The following is a 20,466-nucleotide window of genomic DNA, read 5'->3' as shown; positions in this document are numbered from 1 at the left end:
GCCTGCACAACCACAGCCAGGGATTCAGCCCATGCGTGGCGTTCCGTAACAGAGCAAAGGGCTTTACCCGTGACCGGAGATGCCGAAATTCCAACCGGCTCTCGGGATACCGAAAATACCGACCAATTCTCAGGCTCACTCGCCTCTGCTCCGTCGGTACGAGGAGGCTCATCTTCTCCAGGAATTGCCACCCTCGCTGTCGAAGGCCTGCGGAAGTAAACAAGAGAAGAGGATCACACTGTACCCAATCCAACCCCGCGTATCGGGCTGATGATTCCGAGGATGGATCTCCTGTCTGTATGAAGAGGCAGTTTGGCTGGGATTCGAAGGTTCTGATGGAGCTGCTGCCCCATTGGGTGCAGGGGAGCTGGGATCATGGCCTCTCACAAACCTCTCTACAACAACAAAAAACCCCCACAAGTCTTTGGCCCTTCAACATTGTCAAAAACTGTCCAACTTTGTAAACCCTGTGCCATCTCTGACAGCACTGGTGCCTTAAAGAGATGACCAAAGTGCTTGTCACAGCATGGAGCTGTGTCAGGCGAGGGTTAGTTTGGATACCAGAAAAAGATTCTTCCCCAAGAGGGTGCTGGGACACTGAGCAGGCTCCCCAGGCAATGGTCGTAACTGCATGGCTGCCAGAGCTCCAGGAGTGTTTGGGCAATGCTGTCACGCACAGGGTGGGATTGTTCGAATGTCCTGTGCAGGGCTAAGTGTTGGTCTTGATGATCCCGGTGTGTCCCTCCCAACTCAGCATATTCTATGATTTTTTTTTTCCTGATATCTGAATCTCCTGTCTCAGTTTAAGGCCATTTCCTCTTGCCCTCTCACGGCAGGCATTGTAGAAGAGACCGCTCCCCACCTCACTCCAGTCTCCTTCCAGGTAGCTGCAGTTGCCCCAAAGGCTCCCTAAGTTGCTCCAAACCCCCGCCCTCTGTCCCCGGCTCCCTCCAGCGGCTGTCGCTCCTCCCGCCGCCAGGGGACGCTGCGGCGGCAGGGGCGCCGCTCTCTCCGCCCGCCGGGGCCGGGGAGGAGGCGGCGGGGCTGGCCCGGACGGCGGCGGGAGGGACCGGGGGAGGGACTGAGGGACCGGGGCACCGGGGGTGGGACGGAAGGAGGGGCGGCGGCGGCGGCGGCGGGCCAGGCCGGGCCGGGCCGGGCCGGGCCGGGCCGGGCCGGGCCGGGAGGTGGAACGCGCAGCCCCGCTGAACCCGCCTCGGGGCCTGCGGGAGCAGCATGGCCGCCAGCCTGTGGATGGGGGACGTGAGTGTCCGGCCGGGACCGCGCGGCTTTGTGCGGAGGGCGGCGGGGCTACGGGGGAACGCGGCCGGGCCGGAGAGGGCGCGGGAGGCACTGACCGGCTGGTACCGTCACTGACCTGCACCTGCACAATGACTGACGCTCTCCCACCGACCGACTGTCACCCTCTCATTGATGGACGCTCTCCGACTGACTGACACTCTCACACCAATTGATGCCGTCACTCTGGCACCGTCACACTGACTGTCTGACACCATTACAGCAACTGACAGACTTACTCTGACTGACTGACACTCTCACTCTAACACCCACACAACAACCGACAGACTGATATCCTCACAGTTCTGACACCCTCACTCTGACACCTGACACCAGCTGCCCCTCTCCCTGGCTGACTGACCCCTTCACACCACTGACACCCCCACACTGTCACAGCCTCACAGCCCCTCACGCATTCAAACACACCTGAACTCCCCAAGTGACTCTCACGTCATACACTCCTGTGCGTGCTGACATGCTCACACAGGCTGACACACACTCAGACATAAACCCCAGCTTGACAGGCACATTTGTGAGCAGTTACACACACACACCCCAGAGTAACCCTCATTGCCTGCCTGCAGCCAGGTCACAGCGAGACTTACACTAGTGTCCCTAGTGGTCAGACACATGCATGGGCACCAAAAAGTCTCACTTCCATGCTCTTAAGTGGCACTTACTCCCATACTCACAGCATGCACACTTGTATGCTTCGAGGATTTATCTGCTGTTTTACCTGTTCAACTGCTATAGGCACTTACATGCTTACATTGTGCAAGGCATTTACACACACTCATGGTTGTGTGTAAATGGGATCACACACTAATTGTGCTTACACTTGTAGGCACATTTATATGCACCTTTCCAAGATTATCCCTCACAACCTGCCCCCTACATGCACACCCATGGGTGCACTTACACCCTCATAGGGATTTTGACTCTCCTACATGCACGCACATTCAAAGCACTTGCACTTCCTACTAGGTCCTCATTCCTGCCTGTGTGTGTACCTGGCAGGAAGAGCAGCCGTGTGAAGCACACCCACAGGGGCTTCTTCACCCAAGGGTGTCTTGCTTCCCGCTCATGTGCCCACTGTAGGCACACTCACAATGATGCACAGTGTCCCTTGTGTGCCCTTCACACACCCTCACTCTTGTGCCTCTGTGTCCTTCACACTCACTGCTGAACACACACTTTTCACACACGTGTGTACTCACCCCAGCATGTTATAGTGTTCTGCCATCCAGCTGCACTGCATGTGTGTATGTGCTCAGCGTGTTGTGGTGCCTGCATTGCTGCCACTGTGGTACACTGTGACACACACATGCGGTCCCACTGCTACATGGAGTGTCTTTGCTGTCTGTCACACACTTATACACACCTGTGTGCACTCCGCTATGTGTGTACAATGTCACAACTTCTCTGCCACCTGTTTCTTGGGCGCACATCTTCCTTCAGCCCCTTTCTTGCAGCTCACACCAGCACAGTCCTGCTTGCATGTAGTGTTCCTCATCTCTCACATGTGTGTGTACACACAGCTCAACACATCCCTGAGAATCCCACTGGCTACTTCTCTCCTACACACACACTCAGCACACCCAGTTTGTCAGGCTATCAGGGTGTCCTCTACTGCCTCTGCTTGTGCGTGGAGACTCTGTGGAGTCTGTTCTCCCTTTTCCCCACAGAGAGGGTTTTCTGCCACCTCTCTACGATAAAGCCCATCTTTTTCATCACTACTCTCACAAGCAGACCATGGCTCTTTGAGCCATACATGTGGATATATCCAAGCAACTGGTTATGTTTACAAATACAGCTTTCCTGTACATATACACAGCCAGGATCACCCTGCATTGCACGTCTGTGCGGAGTGGTGCTGCCTCTGCTCTTGGGACAAGTCAGTTCTGCTACACACTCACCTCCACAGGGCATCTGCTGCCTTTTACACGTGCAAGTGCAGTATGGTCATCTTCTTTCACGTACTGCACAATCTGTCACACACGCAAGTGGTGGAGCCACCTGGTACCTGACAGATACACAAATACTTGAGGGCTGTAGGCTACCATGAGCCACCTGTCTTACATAGGTAAATACATGGAGCTAAATATATTTTGTACATACATTTTTCAGCTCCATATTACTTGTCACACTCACTGCTCCCCATTTTAATTTTGGTTAGTTCCCTCCTCCAGTTTCTGTTATATAGGTGCCCTGTTCACGCGGGCTCTTCATAGTATATTTGATCCAAATTCCAGCACATTTCCTACTTGTCAGTACCTTACACCACGCAGAGACTTGCTCTCCAGCATGTTCACATGCACTCTTACCTGCACAGTGCGGTCCTTCTCTGTGACATGAACACGGTCAGTGCTCCCATGGGCAGGATGAAGCGTGGAGCTGCTGCGGGATGCGATTCCAGGGCTTGCCCCGAGTGCTGCCCTGGTATAACCGGGATTGTGCGAGGGCAGACACAGCTCTGCAGACCCCTACCGCAGCTCCATGGGGCAGTGTCATCTGCCACATGCCATCAGGGGTTGTGCCACGCTGTGTATCCACGGTGCTGGCCCAGCCTTCGCTTGCACCTGGAGAAGGAGCCTGCCACCTTCTCCCCTGCTCCCTGTAGCAAATACTCAGTTTGTTGCTGTATGTTTCTGAGTGGCTTTTGTCCTTCTGTGAAGCTCCCTTGTTCTCTGAAATTCATGCTGTCTCTTGGGTTCCACTTTGCAGACTGTTGAGCCTGGTTCATGCATGCCTGCTGGTTTTGAGTGGCATCGACCCTCTTAAATGAGTCTTCTTTTTGAAGTGTAAGGGTAAAATCCTTCTCAATAATGTTTTAACTGCTTAGAGGGACATTGACACATATATTCTCTTTTTTGTGGATGCCCTGATCTAACTTCCTTTCTTTTTTTGCTTTTATAGCTGGAGCCCTATATGGATGAAAATTTTGTTTCAAGAGCCTTTGCCACCATGGGAGAGCTTGTACTGAGTGTAAAAATAATTCGAAACAGGTTGACAGGGTAACTGTTTCTGTTTGTTCTCCAAGAGCATTTGGACTGAAGCCTTGCTGTGGTCCTTCCATATCAGAGTGAATTTTCCCTTTGAGTTTCTCACCATTGCTGCCGCCAATATGTGAATATTGATGAGAGCAGTGGAGAGGGCACTGCTGGCTCTTCAGCCTCCCCTCAACAAACAAGGTTTGGCCCGCATCCTGCAGTGCTCCAGCACTCAGTCAGAGCAGTGGATGTATCTCATTCCATCCCTCTGGGAATTACACCTCCCCAGGCTTTGCTCGCTAGTCTGTAGTGCAGCTGTGTGATGCTGACAGAGGTGGGAAGTCTGACTCAGAGCAATAAGAGAACCTTTAGAGTTCATTTGAAATAAAATGAGTGATTTATGCAGAATAAAGTAGTTTCATTCTTATTCATTATTGTTTTAAGTGTTGTAATTTCAGTTTTCAGTAGTTTAAACTTGGGCGGGCAAATTGATGGTCAATGAAAGTAGGAAGTAAACTGTAAGCTAAACCATTTTCTATGTGCTTATGTTGACCTGACTCATGGTAAGTAGGGGCTATCCCTTGAGATCCAGCTTCTCTTTGGTAGCTAATATTTATACTTTAAAAAGAAGCTCTTCTATGTATTGCAACTATAGCAAATTTCTTACCAGTTATCTAAAATACAGCTTTCCTCATAAAATGTGCTTTAAGTTTATAACTTTTGTCTCTTCTCTTCTGTGTTGTGTGTTCAGAATTCCAGCAGGCTATTGCTTTGTAGAATTTGCAGATCTAGCTACTGCAGAGAAATGTTTACACAAAATCAATGGAAAACCACTTCCTGGTGCTACACCGGTAAGTAAATGGGATCAGCCAGCTGAGAACCAAAACTTGGAAGAGACAGATAATGTAGAATGTGTATTTTTAATGATTACAGGTAATTCAACAGTTAGCAAACTGGGATTCTTCTTTGCTTTAGAATTGAAGTTATGACTATAAAACTGCTAATGTTCTTGTTCAGAAAATTGTTAAGAAAAACCACTGATTTCTTTGTGGCTGTCTAGATAAAATTCAGGTGTAGAAGTGTTGTGGGGTGTGATGTTTTTTATATCTAACCATTGCTGCTGTTATCAAAGTTGGACTAATCAGAAACCTGAGAAGAACAAGGAAGAAATTAGACTGAGTATAGTGTATGTCTGCCACAATTCTTCCATCTCTCTCCTTTTGTATAATCATGGAGTCACGGAGTGGTTTGGGTTGGAAAGGACCTTAAAGCTTATCATATTTCATCCCCTGCCATGGGTAGGGACACCTTCTATTAGACCAAGTTGCTCTAAGCCCCATCCAACCAGGCTTTGAATACTTTCAGAGATGAGGCAACCTGAGAATTTAGCTCTATGTGTACAGGATGAACTTGCAAGTTCACACTGTCTTTTGAGTAACATTGATTGGCAAGAGAAACGTGACTTTTAATCTTGCATTGTTCTTGGCCCTTAGCAAACAGAAGTTACTCAAACCTCTTTACAGTGGAGAATGAGACAGAGTATTGAATAATTGCAGTGCATAATTAGCATCTCCTCTACATAAAAGCTGGGTAGTTAGGAAGGAGGAATAGGCAGAGAGGCTAATTTTAGGATGTTGACTCGAATATGTGGTAGATTAAAATGGGACGGCTGACACAGCTGTCTGTTGTACCCACAGGAGTTGGCTGCAGTTAGCTGGGGTGACTGATTCATAAAGCAGCTCTAGAATCACCTCAGTTATGGTGTGATATACAAAGTAAATGGATTCCTATTTCAGAGTAGTTAATACCCACAGTAGGAGACTGGGAAGTTCAGATTGAGCTATTTAGTCAACGTTCCTGAGAGGGTGACGTGCCCCGTTAAAAGGAGCCTATGAGAGGCCTGGAGATATCTGTTTCACGTGTTTGCTCATGATTGAGGCAAGCTGATCATCCTGGATGCCTTCTATAGTCATTGGAGAGACAAAGAGAGCAAGGAGTAGGATAATAATGGAAGTTTGGTTTTGGGAATACCCATCTTTCTTCACAGTTTTGTTCAAAACACGGCACTGTGTGGAGGGATGATTTGCATAACACATGGAGAGAATTACAGATGTCAGACAGAGATCCAAAGCAGCCCAAATCAGTGCACTCAGCAGGCAACTGCCCAGCTCATCCTTTGCATTTAGAGAATTTTGTTTACAGAAAACTTGAGTGTGGCTCATGCTTTTATTTATTTTTAAATACTGAATCAGTCAAAGGAATAACAGAGAGCCATGGTGCTGGTGGTGTTTCTCTTTTCCAAGCATTGGTGTTCCCAGTTCCCATCTGAGTGGAAGTGTGGAAGTACTCTCAGATGTCCTGTTGATTTTAAACCCAGAATATTGCAGTGAAGAGCAAGATCCACCCCCCGAAAAAAAGAAGATCTAAGTGCTTCAAAGTGGAATCTAAATTTTGTGTTACCTTGTAAATGATCCACAGAAAGTACTGTGCTCAGAGAATGCAAGTGTGCAAGGAACAGGATTATAGCCTAGAGTTAAATCTGTACTCTATTTCCTAAGAATTATTTACCTGTTTTTGAGGGAAGGAAATCCATCATACAAGGGCTCTTCATTGTACTGAACAAGTACCCTGATCTCTAGGGCATTTCTGATTGTGATCTGAAATCCTGATCCTGAGATTGGCCCCTGATCTCTAAGAACTGATGCAAAGATCTTGGTCTCCTTAGATCTTGGTCTAAACTTAGGTGCAAGTTGGGTAAAAGTTGCTAAAAGTCTGGTAGGTTGGGGAGAGAGAGTTCCAGATGTGCCAGAGGGCACAAATCTGGGCTGCTGGGAAACTTGTTTCAAAAATAAATTGAGATGCAAAATTTAAAGAGGGCTCCAGTGTCCAATGTAGTTCTTTCAGAACCCTTCAGTTTTGAATCTTACTAAATGTCCAGAGCCAAGTATTTAGCCACACTTCCATACTCAGGTTGATTCTATTGTCCAGTCTGTTGGATTCTGGTCTGCTAGTGTTTGTGTTAAATCACAAAAGTCCAGTAGTGGTACTATAATTTCATTTTGAGACCTTAAAATTGGAAGAAATGTGACATTTCTTACTACTATCTGTGTTCACATTTTGATTTTCATTATTATGTCTGTACTGACACTAAATAAAAATGTGCTTGTTACCTTAACTGGCTGGCCTGAAGACATTGAACATGTGTAAGCATTAAGTTGTATCAAATCAGCTTACTGTATTTTTCCCTAATGGCTTGAATTCACATGACAACATTTGAATGTATGGATTAATTTTTGCCTTGTTTCAGGCAAAGCGATTTAAATTGAATTATGCAACATATGGAAAACAGCCTGATAACAGGTAAGTACTCAATATTTAAATATTATTTTTTCCTGCTTAATGTCTCTCTATTAATTGCCTTGCAAAAAGTATTCAAAATATGTAAACCCAAAGTCCATCACTGCTAGTCTTTAGTAGAGAGAAGAGAGCTTAGACTGCCAGTTTTGTGCTTTGCTCTGTGTGTGGCACAGGAGATTTATCCAGTGTCCTTTAAGGTATTTAAACTTTGTAGTATCAAAGTATCTAATTCATATATTATAATTTAAGATCTATGTATTATAATTTAGGATCTATGTTTTGGAAATAGCATATCTGTAAATGAGATATTTTTTCTTGCCGTTTTAGAAATCAGAAGTATCTTGTGAGTAATAAGCATGGAAATAATCTTTAAATAAAAAGCAGTATTAAGTTGGTTGGTTGTGCTGCTTCAATTAACTTGAAAAACCAGTGTCAATCAAAATTTTAGTTAAGCAGCTTAGCTAGTGGCACTTTAAATCCTCCATTAAATGGTCTTTTAGTATCACTCTTCTGAGTTCAAATATTTAGGCTGAATGATAACTGTCACTACTGTCACTCAGCATGTCCCTTTTTTTTTTTTTTTTTTTTGGTATGATTGTATTTAAGATGTTTTCTTTTGATTTCTTTAGTCCAGAATATTCCCTTTTTGTGGGAGACCTGACTCCTGACGTGGATGATGGGATGCTATATGAATTTTTTGTTAAAGTTTATCCATCATGTAGAGGTGGAAAAGTTGTTTTGGACCAGGCAGGAGTATCCAAGTAAGTTGTCTTTTATTCACTTTTTTTTTTTTTTTTTTTTTTTTCTTCACACGTGGCAACAGGAAAGATAGAATGCAGCAAGGGGAAAAATTCTTTTGGCTTAGATTTTAGTAATCTTAAAATGTAGTGGTTTTGGCAAGTCAGTGTGCAGTTTGCTTGAGTTTTGATAGTCACCATGGGTATTGTCACTCCTCTGTCAGTGTGAGGCCCTTTGTGTGTTATTGCACTTCTTAAAATGCTGAAAAATATCTTAAGTAATCTTGAAACACTCTCTTCCTGGACTCTTGGGTGGAATTGTGCTTTACAAACTTTAGGCTATTGAGTGTATATTCTTGTGAGAGCTGTACAGGTTTTCTTTTGAGTAGGGTAGGGCACACAAAGCTATGATTCACTGTCAGGTTCTCAGTAGCTGCCTTGTTTGCCTTTCCTGAAAATGTCTTGCTAAAAACAAGTTATCAAAAGGTTGGATTTCTTGATGTAATTAAAACATTTTCTAAATAGCACGAAATTAAGCTGTATTTTCCAGAGGAAGGAGCAGTTGGTGAGCACTCTTGTTTTCAAAGCAGAGTATGGTGTCAATGAAGCACAATTTTGTGGTGTAGCACCTCTGAGAATGTTGGGATAAGATAAAGGCTATGGCTGGAGGTCCCTCCACCTTCTCATATGTGGTTTCTTAGTCTTAGACAGGTTGGTTTGAAGGAATCTCTGGAGGTCTCTGGTCCAGCTCCTAACAGGACTGCAGCCAGCACTAGGTCATATCATCCATGGATTGTGTAGCCTGGAAAACCTCCCAGGATGGAGTTAATTCAATCTGTCTGGGCAGCCTGTTCCAGAGATGCACTCCTCCCCAGTTATAAAGATCCTCTTCATGTGCATCTTGAACCTCTTGCAAAGCTACTCAGTCTCTTGGCTGTTGGGTCCTCATGCTGTCATTGCCACCTCCCCTGGGACTGACACTGCTGGGTTGGGCTCTGTGTGCCTTCTGCTCCTCCTCAATGTAAACCCCACAGTTCCTGTTGTGCTGCACCTGCTTCAGTCTCTGTCTATAGAACAGGTGTTGGTGCTGCAGGTTGGACTATTAGTTGGCTCTTGGGAACTGTGCATAGGTGCAGACCTCAAGGAAAGGTAGCTGCTGGGTAGCTTACCAAGCTGTGGTAGCTTGGGAAGTGGGGGAAGAGCAGGGACTTGGAGTCCTGTTTCTGGGAAGAGCAAAGCTGTCTCCCCTGGCAGTGGCAGAGTGTTGGTGCCAGGAGCTTTGTTGGGACTTGTGCAATTGCTCAAAGCTGAGGCATCTGCAGGTGTCAGCGTGATGTGAGAGAGGAGCTTACTGCTTGTGGACGTGCCCAGTGAAGCCCTGGCCCTTCCAGCCGGGACTGGTGGATCAGGATGGCCTCCTCCCAGCACCTCTTGTCCAGACAGGAAAGGAGCTTGGAGCGTGGTGCTGTGGTGACTGTGCCTACTTCTCTGCTTTCTGCTGAGGGTACAGGTGCTGGGGCTTTTCCAGACTTCAGGGGCAGGACAGAAGGTCTCCAGGGAGATCCTGGCCAGGAAGAAATTATTTCTTTCCTCACCAGTGGTCTAGCCATTGGTGTGGAAAAGCTAAATGTCTGGAAGAGTTGGAAGAATCAGTGTCTGGAAGACTTGGAAGAATCACTGTCTCCCTTGCAGCACCCAGCATCTATTCCTGTACACTGCATCCATCTCTATCTGTCTCTATTTTGGAACTGCCATTCTTCACAGTTTCTCTTACACACTCCTGGTCTCATCTGAATATCTGGAGGAGTCTTTCGGCAGCTTAGAAACTAAGTTGGGTTTGTGTGTGAGCACCTTAAACTGACTTAGAAGTTGACTTGCACTGGATTAATTTGCCATAGTCCTTTGGCAGAGGGCAAGTTAAATGAACATGGGTCTGTGTAGAGTTTTGCTTGTGTTTAATAATCTAGTTTGTATGTAGATAAGTCTAAGCTTTGATCTGGTCTTTTTGTGAGGAGGATACATCCATACCTCTGTGTGTGTGTGTGTGTGTGTGTATATATATATATATATATATATATATATATATATACACACATAAAAGATATTTCTGTATCTTGTGCGTGGAGCTTGCTGTGCAAGGGACTGCATTTTCTGGGGCATGAACTGCTCTGAAATAGCTGCCAGTGGGGACCTCCCATGAGTAGTAGGTGATGCTGCTTTCAAAATCGGACATTACTTGGTGTGTAGCAGTTCCCACAGAATAGATAATGCACTGTAAATTTACACCCTTGCTTATGGCTCATTCTTTTCCCCAGGTAGACAAGCCCTTCCCTCCCAAACTTCTTCCTTTGCTTAGATGGATTCCTCTTACCCTCCCACATCTAAGTCTTTGATCTTTCTGCCACGTTAGGCAGCCCATCCCATGATGGGATCCTGGCACTGCCCTCTTGGATGCTGTTGCATTGCTTCTGACTCACTACAGCATCAAAATCCCACGCAAAGGACTGTTAGGGTTGGAGGGAGTTGGAGTTTACTGTCTGGCTGACGTGCTGCCCCATCTCAGTGAAGGCTTGTTGCAGAGTCCAGGGGTTCTGGAATGATGTAACGGTCTTTTCGAGCCAGGTCTTACAAGCTCTTGGAGATCTATATCATACCCAAGATAGCTCATCCACCTCTGATGGCATAAAATTAGCAGGATGGCTTCTGTGGCAGTGTTGGAAACAGAGAAGTTTTAACAAAAGACGAAACAACAAAGCTCTTTTCGGAGAAAATCTGAGCCAGGTGCAAGAGGCTCTTGCTCCTGCTAAAACACCTCACAAAAGCAACTACTTCCATTGTTGTCTTCTTTTTCTAGTGAATTGCTTAGGCAGGACTTTTTGGCTTCTGTCCAATTGGCTATCCTTAAGTTTGAGGTGAAGTCCCCCAGGTCCTATGAGGTGTCTTTTTACCTAAGTGAGGAGAGAAACTTCTGGGCTTTTTTCCTTTTTAAGGAGACAAAGGATAATTTTGTCACTCCGTCAACAGGGGGCACATTCCTACACTGGATGTGCTGTCCCCGTTCCAGCTGCGCTCTTGAGATTATCAGCATCCTCCCAGCAGAGATTTGGGGCTTTACCATGTGTCAGTTCACGCATTTCAACATGGCTTGTGGCAGCTCACTTCCAGTTCTCCAGAATCCACTGGCACAAGAACTACTTTACATTGACAAGCCCTTGAAAGTTCTGCCAGAGCTTGGACGTGTGGCTTCAGGCATTCTGGAAAAGCAACTGGAAGGCAGAATAATTTCATCTCTCCTAAGAGCAGGGACAACAACCCTAATGAACATTTTTGTTCACTGTTGTTCCCAAACCAAATCAAACTTCACTGTAACTAATTTTTATAATGTGGCATTGCTCTTTGGGGTTGGTTTTATGTGAGTTTTTCCGTGTCTCTGCAGAGGTTACGGGTTCGTGAAATTCACGGATGAACTGGAACAGAAGAGAGCACTGACAGAGTGTCAGGGAGCTGTGGGGTTGGGCTCTAAACCTGTACGCTTGAGTGTGGCTATACCAAAAGCGTGAGTAGAACAACAGCTGGACATGACATTTATATGAAAAATCACATCTGGTTTTAAAGGCCTTTTAGTGCTTTGTATACATGTCCTGGATGTCTCCATCACAAAATGAAAGAATACACATGAATATGGGGAGTATCAGAATGCCCAGGAGTTCAAAGAAATTATAACATTAGCTCAAGACTAAGCATTTTACACTGTTTTGAATTGTATATATTATTAAATCTGTATACATGTGCACACACTGTAGTTAAATATGATTGTTTTTAAAATGTGTGTTCCTTTGCATTACATTGAAATAGTTTAAATCTTCTTAATGATGTACGGATAGCAAAGCTCAACTACCTTGCTAATTCTGTTGTGATGTCTACTACATATAAGACTTTTGGGGCAGGGATTAACTTTTTTTTCTGTGTTTGTTCAGAACCTGATACAATGAGATCCTGGTCTGACTTGGGGCTCGTAGCACTAGGGTAATACGAATCATAGTAATTGCTCCCTATTTGAATAATATTTAGATTTTCAGTGACCTCATAAGGCTTGAGGGGGAAAAGGAAGAGAAAAGCAGAAAAAATGGGTGCATTGTGGTGAGAAGATTGATGTTTCCTTCCTCCTGCTTCTCACTAATTTCATCATTAGTAGAAATAGCTTTATGTGTGACATATTTTCATTTCCAAACAATATTTGTCATCTCATTATTTCAAATCTTGATTGTTAGGTGGAATGGTGTTCCTTGGGAATGCTGCCACTTCATAAAGTGTCAAGGAATAGGAATTTTAGTCAGTTCTCAGGGTATTTAAGTTTATTTTTTGATTACTAGTAGTTTGTATTTCATGAACTTTTTCAAGTCTGTGCATTGAAGATCACCCAGTTCAGAGAGAAAGGGGACGAGTCCTTGCTTGCGTTTCTGTATGACAGTGGCAAAAGGGAAAGTTTTTTCCATTCTTACAAAAGAAAACTTGAGGTTTTTTTGCCAGGCTTTAAGTCTTTAACTCTTCATATAAAGCAAGACTCAGTACTTTCTCTCAGAAAGTTGCAGATCACTTAACTTCATCCTCTTTACCAGACAGAAGAAGGGACTCCAGTATCTGGATTGTGGTTCAGGATTGTTTTAAACTGAAGCTCATAGTCCTGAACTCTTCCCTTCCCAAAGCCAGGAAATTATATCCAATTAGCTCATAAAGAATGCAAGTAATGTTTATTAATGAAGAAGAATATGAATACAGGAAAGGGTATTAAATTGAAACCACTTCTTTATGCAAATGTATTCAAATGATAAATATTGCTGCAGTAAATAGTGAATATATTTTAAAGATTGAAATTTGCTTGTTAGACTAAGCCTTGTCTCTTTACCACATTGTATCTTAAGCTATTTCACTCCTTTTTTCATACTTGTGCGCTATTTTATTGCAGTTTTTAAAAATGGTTTACTGCTATTTTATTGCTATTTTTATCCTGCTTTATTTTTTGAAGTAATCGTGTGAAACCAATGGAGTACAATCAGATGTACAACTATAATTACAACCAGTATTACCAACAGTATCACAACTACTACGCTCAGTGGGGGTACGACCAGAACACGGGCAGTTACAGCTACAGCTACCCCCAGTATGGCTACACGCAGAGCACCATGCAGGTAGGGCAGCACAAAACCACCACAGATCTTGAAAGGTGGGATGGGAACATCTCATCTTCAGTTCTGAGAATCACAGAATGTCCTGAGCTGGAAAGGACCCACAGGAATCGAGTCCAGCTCCTGGCCCTGCCCAGGACACCCCAACAATCCCACCCTGTGCCTGAGAGCATTGTTCAAATGCTCCTGCAGCTGAGGCAGCCTTGGGGCCCGTGACCATTCCCTGGGGAGTCTGTTCAGTGCCCAAGCTCGCTCTGAGGGAAGAATCTTTTCCGGATATCCAGCCTGACCTCCCCTGACACAGCTCCAGCCATTCCCTCAGGTCCTGTCCCCTGGTCATGGAGAGCAGAAATTGGAGCTGTCCCTCAGGAGGAGCTGCAGACCCTAATGAGCTCTGCCCTCAGTCTGCTCTGCTCCAAACTGAACACACCAAGAGATCTTAGTATATACCTCTTAATAATGAAGTCTTGATATAGCTACTATTTAGTGTTTAGCCTCTGGTGTGTCCTGTTGCCTTATGGAGAGTATGTAGCTAAGGTAAAAAAAAGTCTGGAGGACACAAAGGGTCTCTTAGTACAGTTGTGATGGTAGAAGAGTTCTCTTGGTACAGGCAGTGCTCAGAGTGCCTTTGGGATCCTTTATAAACTTTATTATAAAGGATAGAACACATCAGAATAGTCACCCCACTTCAACCCTGGAATTTCAAGAACTGCCTCTGATAGAGGTTTAGTGTAGGATCTTGCCCATGGGTTGTTAGGAATGGAATACAGGCTTAGGTGTGAAGAATTCTGTTATAATAGCTCCAGTATAAAAGTCAGTCTCTGACAGTAGTAATCAACAAGCGATGCTTGCAAAGGAAAAGATAATTATCCACTGTCCTAAGGGGTTTGTTTTTCCTTGCAGACATATGAAGAAGTTGGTGAGGATGCATTGGAAGGTATGTTTCTCAAATTGAAGAAGTTGTCTGTATGTTCTGCATTGCTTGGAGATAGACTTTCTCAAATTTGCCCTAATTTCAATTTATAATATACCTTTAACTCTGAGTAAATCTGAGAAAATTTGTGGGTCACTATTGCCTAGAACAGTTGCATCCTGGTTTTACTGTTGCTGCTCCTATTCTGAACCTGGTGAGGACTGAAACTGTTTGACTTTCCCAGCTCTGAGATTTTAATCTTCTGTAGTACTGAAATTGTTATCCTTTTTTTACTAGGGTTTCTTTTTCTGATATGCTACCAAGAAAAAAGTAGATATTCTGGTTTTCTATAAAATCCTGACATTTAGAGCCCAGAATACTTCATTGTGCTTTTAGTTTACAAGTAAAAGGGAATAATATTAGTCACCACACTGATAAAATATTTCAAGCAGTTGTTGCTTGAAATGGGTCATTAACCAGATCGGGGTTTTAGATACCTGTACAAGTAGCTTTTATTTATTGATGCAAGAAACTATCATTTCATGCCAGCCATTCCATATTTCTGTCTTGAGTGAAATACACACTATGCAGTGTATCTTACTCTATTCTTAAAAAAACCAAAAAATTAAAAATTACATAGTAACAGATCTACAGGATCCACAGGTATGCATGATGCTGTGTGTGGAAGCTGTTAATGGCTCTTAAAAGCATTCTAGGAGAGCTTTCCTTTTGCTGGACCAAACATACCAGGACTAGAATTGGGATATCTCTGGATATTTCTTTTTCTCGTTGATTAAATGAAAGATTCCTACCTTTGTAGGAAACTGAATTAATGTATTGTCACTGTATCATTCCCTTTCCTTAAATCTCTTCTCCTGTAATGTGTTACAACATGATGTAGCTAAAACCAAACATAGAATCCTGCAATGGTTTGGGTGGGAAGGAACTTCTAAAGCCATTTTTATCCACCCCCTGTCATGGGCATGGACACCTATCACTTGACCAGGTCACTCCAAGCCCTGTCCAACCTGGCCTTAGACACTTAAAGAAATGGGGCAACCGCAGCTTCCCTGGGCAACCTGTGCCAGGGCCTCACCTCCCTCACAGGGAAGTTACATGTTTACAAACATTTTGTTCCTGATGTTTTTTAGAGTCTTTCCATTTATTCAGCTTTGTACTGAGAGTCATTCACTGACCTTTGTGATTGTGCTACTCTGATAACCTGAGCTTTGGGTTGCCAGTGTTATCAGGTGAGCTTTACACCCTACAGGGGCTTGGGGAGTCCATCACTGTGCATTCGGAGCAGCAGGATTGGACCAGCTCCAAAATGCTTTCCAAACATTTGTTCCATGTGTAAAATAGGGCTGTGTTCACCATGATGCTGTGGTGCCACTGACACTCCCTTCATTCCTAACTGTAACTCCAGCTTTGAACTGCTGGAAGCTTTGGCCAATGAGCTCTGGTGACTGCTTGCAGCAGTACAGGATGCTCCCATCCATCCATCCATCCATCCATCCATCCATCCATCCATCCACCCACCCATCCACCATTTGTGACCTCACATTGGAGGGAGCAGAAGGGAATGGATGCCTCTGCCTCTGTTTCTGCTCTTTCCATCTGGGCAAGCCCCTTCTGGCAGTGCAGGTGGCTGCACTGGGCTGTGAGGTGCACGTGTGTGTTCCCTCCACTGGCTGTCCTGTGGGGCAATCACTGTTGTAAAAAGGGACATGTTTGGATGTAGTTATTCCTTATCTCATTGCAGAGAGATTGAGTAGGACTGATCTGGTCAGGTTTATGATTGGGCAAGTGCTGGGAATGTTTGGTGACTCACAGAATCACAGAATACTTGGGGTTGGAGGGACCTCTGGAAATCATCCAGTCCAATTCCCTGCTAATGCAGGCTTACCTAGAGTATGGGACACAGGAATGCATCCAGGTGGGTTTGGAATGTCTCCAGAGTGGGAGACTCCACACCCTCCCTGGGAAACTGTTCCAGTGCTCTGCCACCCTCCGTGAAAAGAACTTCTTGTTCATGTTGAATTGGTTGCTCCTTGTCCTGTCAGTGGGCACCACTGAACAGAGTCTGGCACCGTCCTCTGACACCTGCCCTGGAGATGTTGAGACTTACCCCATGTTTGTTTTAATATACCAACTTGTTTACAGGGTGGGTTTTTTCTGAACACCTTTGATGTGTGACATATTTGACTGTCTTTCCTCCCATAGATCCCACACCTCTGTTAGATGTCCATGAAGCAAACAAGCAGTTTATGGAACAGAGTGAAGAGCTCTATGATGCCTTGATGGACTGTCATTGGCAGCCTTTGGACACTGTCTCATCAGAGATCCCAGCCGTGTTATAGCCTCGTTGCTGAGGCATTGTGTCTGTGAGACATCCTCCCAGCGCACTCCGGACTGTTATACTGCCCCCGGATCCTGCAGTTGTGAGGGGTGGCCCTTTCCCCACCCAGGTCAGGTACTCGGAGTACAGGAGGACTGTGGCCTTTCCTGTAGAGAACAAGTATTGTAGGAGCATCACAGTAACCTTTATTCATGGTGAAAATTAGAACTGCGACAGTTTTATTCTTTTTGTCTTGAAATGAGCTCTTAATACTTACTGGGAGTTGTAATTTATAAACTTTCAACAAGATGGCACAGGAGAGAGACTCCATCGTACAATAAAAAAGTTGGTCTTTTAAGTAAAATTACCCTGTGCATTTTGATTCCTGCCCATCTTTCTGCTTTGCTGCCCATTCAACTGTCTTAAGTCATTTGACCCAATGCTCATGAATGTGTTATTTCAAAAAAGATCATTTTTAGACACTACTAAAATGTCTCAAAATCTTTCCAGTGACTGGGTAAGGTTGCTGTAACTTGAACATGGGATGAAAGCTTATGTTGTGGTTAACTTAAGCTGTGATCTTGAGCTTGCAAGTTTGATATTCTTAACCAATCAACCCAAAGAGCACTTTGGAGAGCAAAGGCGGCAAGGAGTGTTATAAAGCTTTTACCTGGTGGTATCTTGCACCCCTGGCCTGCTTCTCCACCTGTGTATGAGGAAATAATTCCCCATGAACCAGCAGTTTAAAACACTTTTTCCAGCAACCATATTTAAATATTATTTTGTGTATCATGCCTTTTTTTTTTTTTTTACTGTGGACACACCTTGATGGTCTCATTGAGATGTTCAGATTTCCTAGTGTCTTCCACTGTCCTGTCACAGCAAAACTGAAGATCTTGCAGCAAAAATGGGTCAGAGCAATTACATTGATATATTGTGCAACAAATGGTTGTTAACCTGGAAAGTGGTTTTCTACTGGATGTTGTATAAGCTGGATGGACAAGCAATATATTTAAGCTGATATGTTGCATTAGAGATGAAAGTGAAAATAATAGCACTTATATACATGTTATAAGCCCGTTTTCAGGCTTTTGTGCCTTAAACTCTTGAAGAAATAGGAACAGAGAAACTACCTGTAATAAATGTCTATCCAAGGAATAGTTTGGTAACTGAAATTGCTACTGCAGAGCATTTCGTTGCCTCCCTGCCCATGTTGATGCAGAGATTTACCACAAAATTTAAATACTTTGATAAAGTTACTTCTACTACACCTTTGTTTGTGTCCATAATTGTGACCTATTTGTCAGTCTGTGGTCTTTTTTATCAGCTGGAAGTGGGATGTGAGGGGAATGGTGATGTGACTGGAGTTAGGTTATTCCTAAGGAGTGACTAGAGGAACTAGAGGACTGCTGGACTCCTGCGTTCTCATCTGCTGTGAATTTTCCTCGTGCTGTGCCCCTGACTGTGCTGCTGTCTCACCTTCAGCTGCTCTGAATGTAAGGAAAGGAATGTTCCCCTGTGTATGCCAGGAGTTTCAGAAGCAGCAGAAGGGGCAGAGAGCAGAGCTTTATATTCTCTGATGTGGCCACTCAGCTCAAGACACCCCCTCTTCTTGGGAAATTCAGCAGAGTAGCATTGCAGAAATGATGTAAAGAAGGGCATTTAAAACACTTCCTAGATCATTCTGTTACTGTGCTGCCCTGTGTGCTTGACCTTCTCCTATTTTTGAGTTGTCTTTTCCTACCCCCCCCCATGTATTTTCTTTTACAATGTGGCTATCTATCCCATTTTCCTCCAGGGGGATGAAGCCACATTTATTTATCAATATAACTTTATTCTGCTGTTCTCATCTGCCCAGCATTGCTGTTTCTGGAGTATTCCCTAATGCCTGCATAATCTATCTCTATACAAGTCTGACTCTAGAGGAGAGAGGAGCAGGTTATGAGGGATCAGACAGCAACTCTGTGGGAAAATCCTTTTGCTTTCTACTTCTGTTTTGTGGTGGAAAGAAAAATGGTAAATATTAATCCAACCCATCCTAACCCCTAATTCCTGGGAGAGCTGGGCATGCACAGACCCTTGTGAGGAATAATTTGGGAGTGCAGAAGCCAGCAGAGATGACCTGCTGACTCCTGTTTACTGGTGCTGCAGGGCTTAAAATAGCTCCAGCTTTTGTTTCAGGAGAGAGGTTGATGCAAGGCTCTGCGCCTCATTCCCTGGAAGTATGAGCCAGGCTTTTGGGGTTGTTTGGGAGAATCTCAGCCAAGGTTGTTTGGAGCTGTTAAACCTCTGCATTGTTTGGGTTTGTTTGGGGTTTTTTTTTAATATCACTTACTCATCTTAATGTTCGTTTTCAGCTCCTGGCCGTTATTGCTGTGTCTGAAGCACAGGAGAGACTTTTATATGGAGCTGCAAAACAGCCGCCCCCTGGGATTTGTAAGGTTTGCCCTTTGGAATCCCAGTTAAATAGAGTGTGGGATTTTGTTTCTCCTGGATGGCTACAGGAAAAGCCCAGATTAATTACCATTTAGTGTCACACAGGATGAAAGGCAAAGACTCCATGTAGTAAGGTAAATTCTGCTTTTATCTCTATGTGCTAAAGGCAAGAAGTCCAAGGCAGATATATCACAGCTCCTGAAAATTGCATCCATATCAGCAACAGAGATCAAGAAGCACTCTCCCCTTCAGCAGGCAGGCTTTATAGCAATTCCAAAACCAACTCAAATATTCTTATTGTGTTCTTTGATGAAGATGTGATTATTCCATTTAGATGAAAGTGTGGGGACTTCAATTCTCACTTGAGTTACACAGATTGGGAAAGTTCAGCAGAGCTGGAGGAACATGGGTGTTTTAGGGCCCAGAGAGGTGATTTCCAAAGGCTGAGCTCTGAGGTTGTGGGGGGGCCTCTTGCCATTAGTCTGTGTTTAATTAAAAGCTTAACCATACACATTGGGGTGGCCTGGGGACGATCCTGACTCCCTTCCAAAGGGATGAGGAGTCTGGAAGCGTTTCTTTAGCAAATGATAAGAAGGCTGAAAGGGGCTGACAGGGATTATTTTTTTCCATGTGAGTCTGACTAGAGAAAATTCCTGTTACTTGGATCAGTTTCTGGAGACAGGTTCATATCCCACACACTGAGACATACACAGCACCTTTAGGAATTTCTCTAAATCCCTTTTGAGGAACAGAAATAAATATTTGACTCTAATATTCCTGTACTGGGTATCTCATTACTGTCTTGTTAATCTTCAGTTTTTGCTAAACAAGATCGGAGAGAAATTTTTACATTCTAGCCTTGCTATCTCCCAGGGATCTTATAAAGCTTACTGGATACACCCATTTCTGGATTTAACTTGGGATTTGCTTAACCATCAAACTAATTCAGTGGCAGGATGGGGTGTGAATTTGAAATGCAGTAGCGGGAACTGATAGAGCTGCTTCAGGAAATGTCACTGACAGAGCTCACTTTTATTTTTTTCCTGGTTAGAGCATTTTTTCAGAAAATATTGCCTTTTCTTTTTTTTTTTTTTTTTTCTTTTTTTTTTTTTTTTTTTGTCTTCCTTAGGAGTTATTCCAAGTCAAAATGTTTTTTTCCAAGTGCAGTCAATTTTTTAAGTAGGTGTTTGGGGTCCTGCTCAGCACACAC

The 20,466-nt window shown here is 44.2% G+C and overlaps 1 protein-coding gene across 2 annotated transcripts; it reads left to right on the top strand.

Annotated features, from left to right (window-relative positions):
* Nucleotides 1-1,088: 1,088 nt before the first annotated feature.
* On the top strand, nt 1,089-20,028 carry LOC119711059 (tRNA selenocysteine 1 associated protein 1). Of its 2 annotated transcripts, XM_038160787.1 has the most exons (10): nt 1,105-1,263; nt 4,024-4,100; nt 4,216-4,313; nt 5,041-5,140; nt 7,597-7,649; nt 8,276-8,407; nt 11,820-11,939; nt 13,410-13,572; nt 14,473-14,506; nt 16,706-18,090. In XM_038160787.1, exons 3-10 carry the CDS (start codon nt 4,228-4,230, stop codon nt 16,840-16,842), a joined length of 825 nt encoding a protein of 274 aa, XP_038016715.1. In that variant the 5' UTR covers nt 1,105-1,263; nt 4,024-4,100; nt 4,216-4,227; the 3' UTR covers nt 16,843-18,090. The 2 variants fall into 2 exon arrangements, with proteins under 2 accessions (XP_038016714.1, XP_038016715.1); XM_038160786.1 differs by lacking the exon at nt 4,024-4,100 and having other exon boundaries at nt 1,089-1,263; nt 16,706-20,028.
* The last annotated feature ends 438 nt before the right edge of the window (nt 20,029-20,466 follow it).

Source organism: Motacilla alba, chromosome 23 (assembly GCF_015832195.1).
Source record: "Motacilla alba alba isolate MOTALB_02 chromosome 23, Motacilla_alba_V1.0_pri, whole genome shotgun sequence".
Taxonomy (NCBI): domain Eukaryota; kingdom Metazoa; phylum Chordata; class Aves; order Passeriformes; family Motacillidae; genus Motacilla; species Motacilla alba.
The sequence above is the reverse complement of the archived record's forward strand: the minus strand, read 5'-3'. Positions and strand labels throughout refer to the sequence as shown.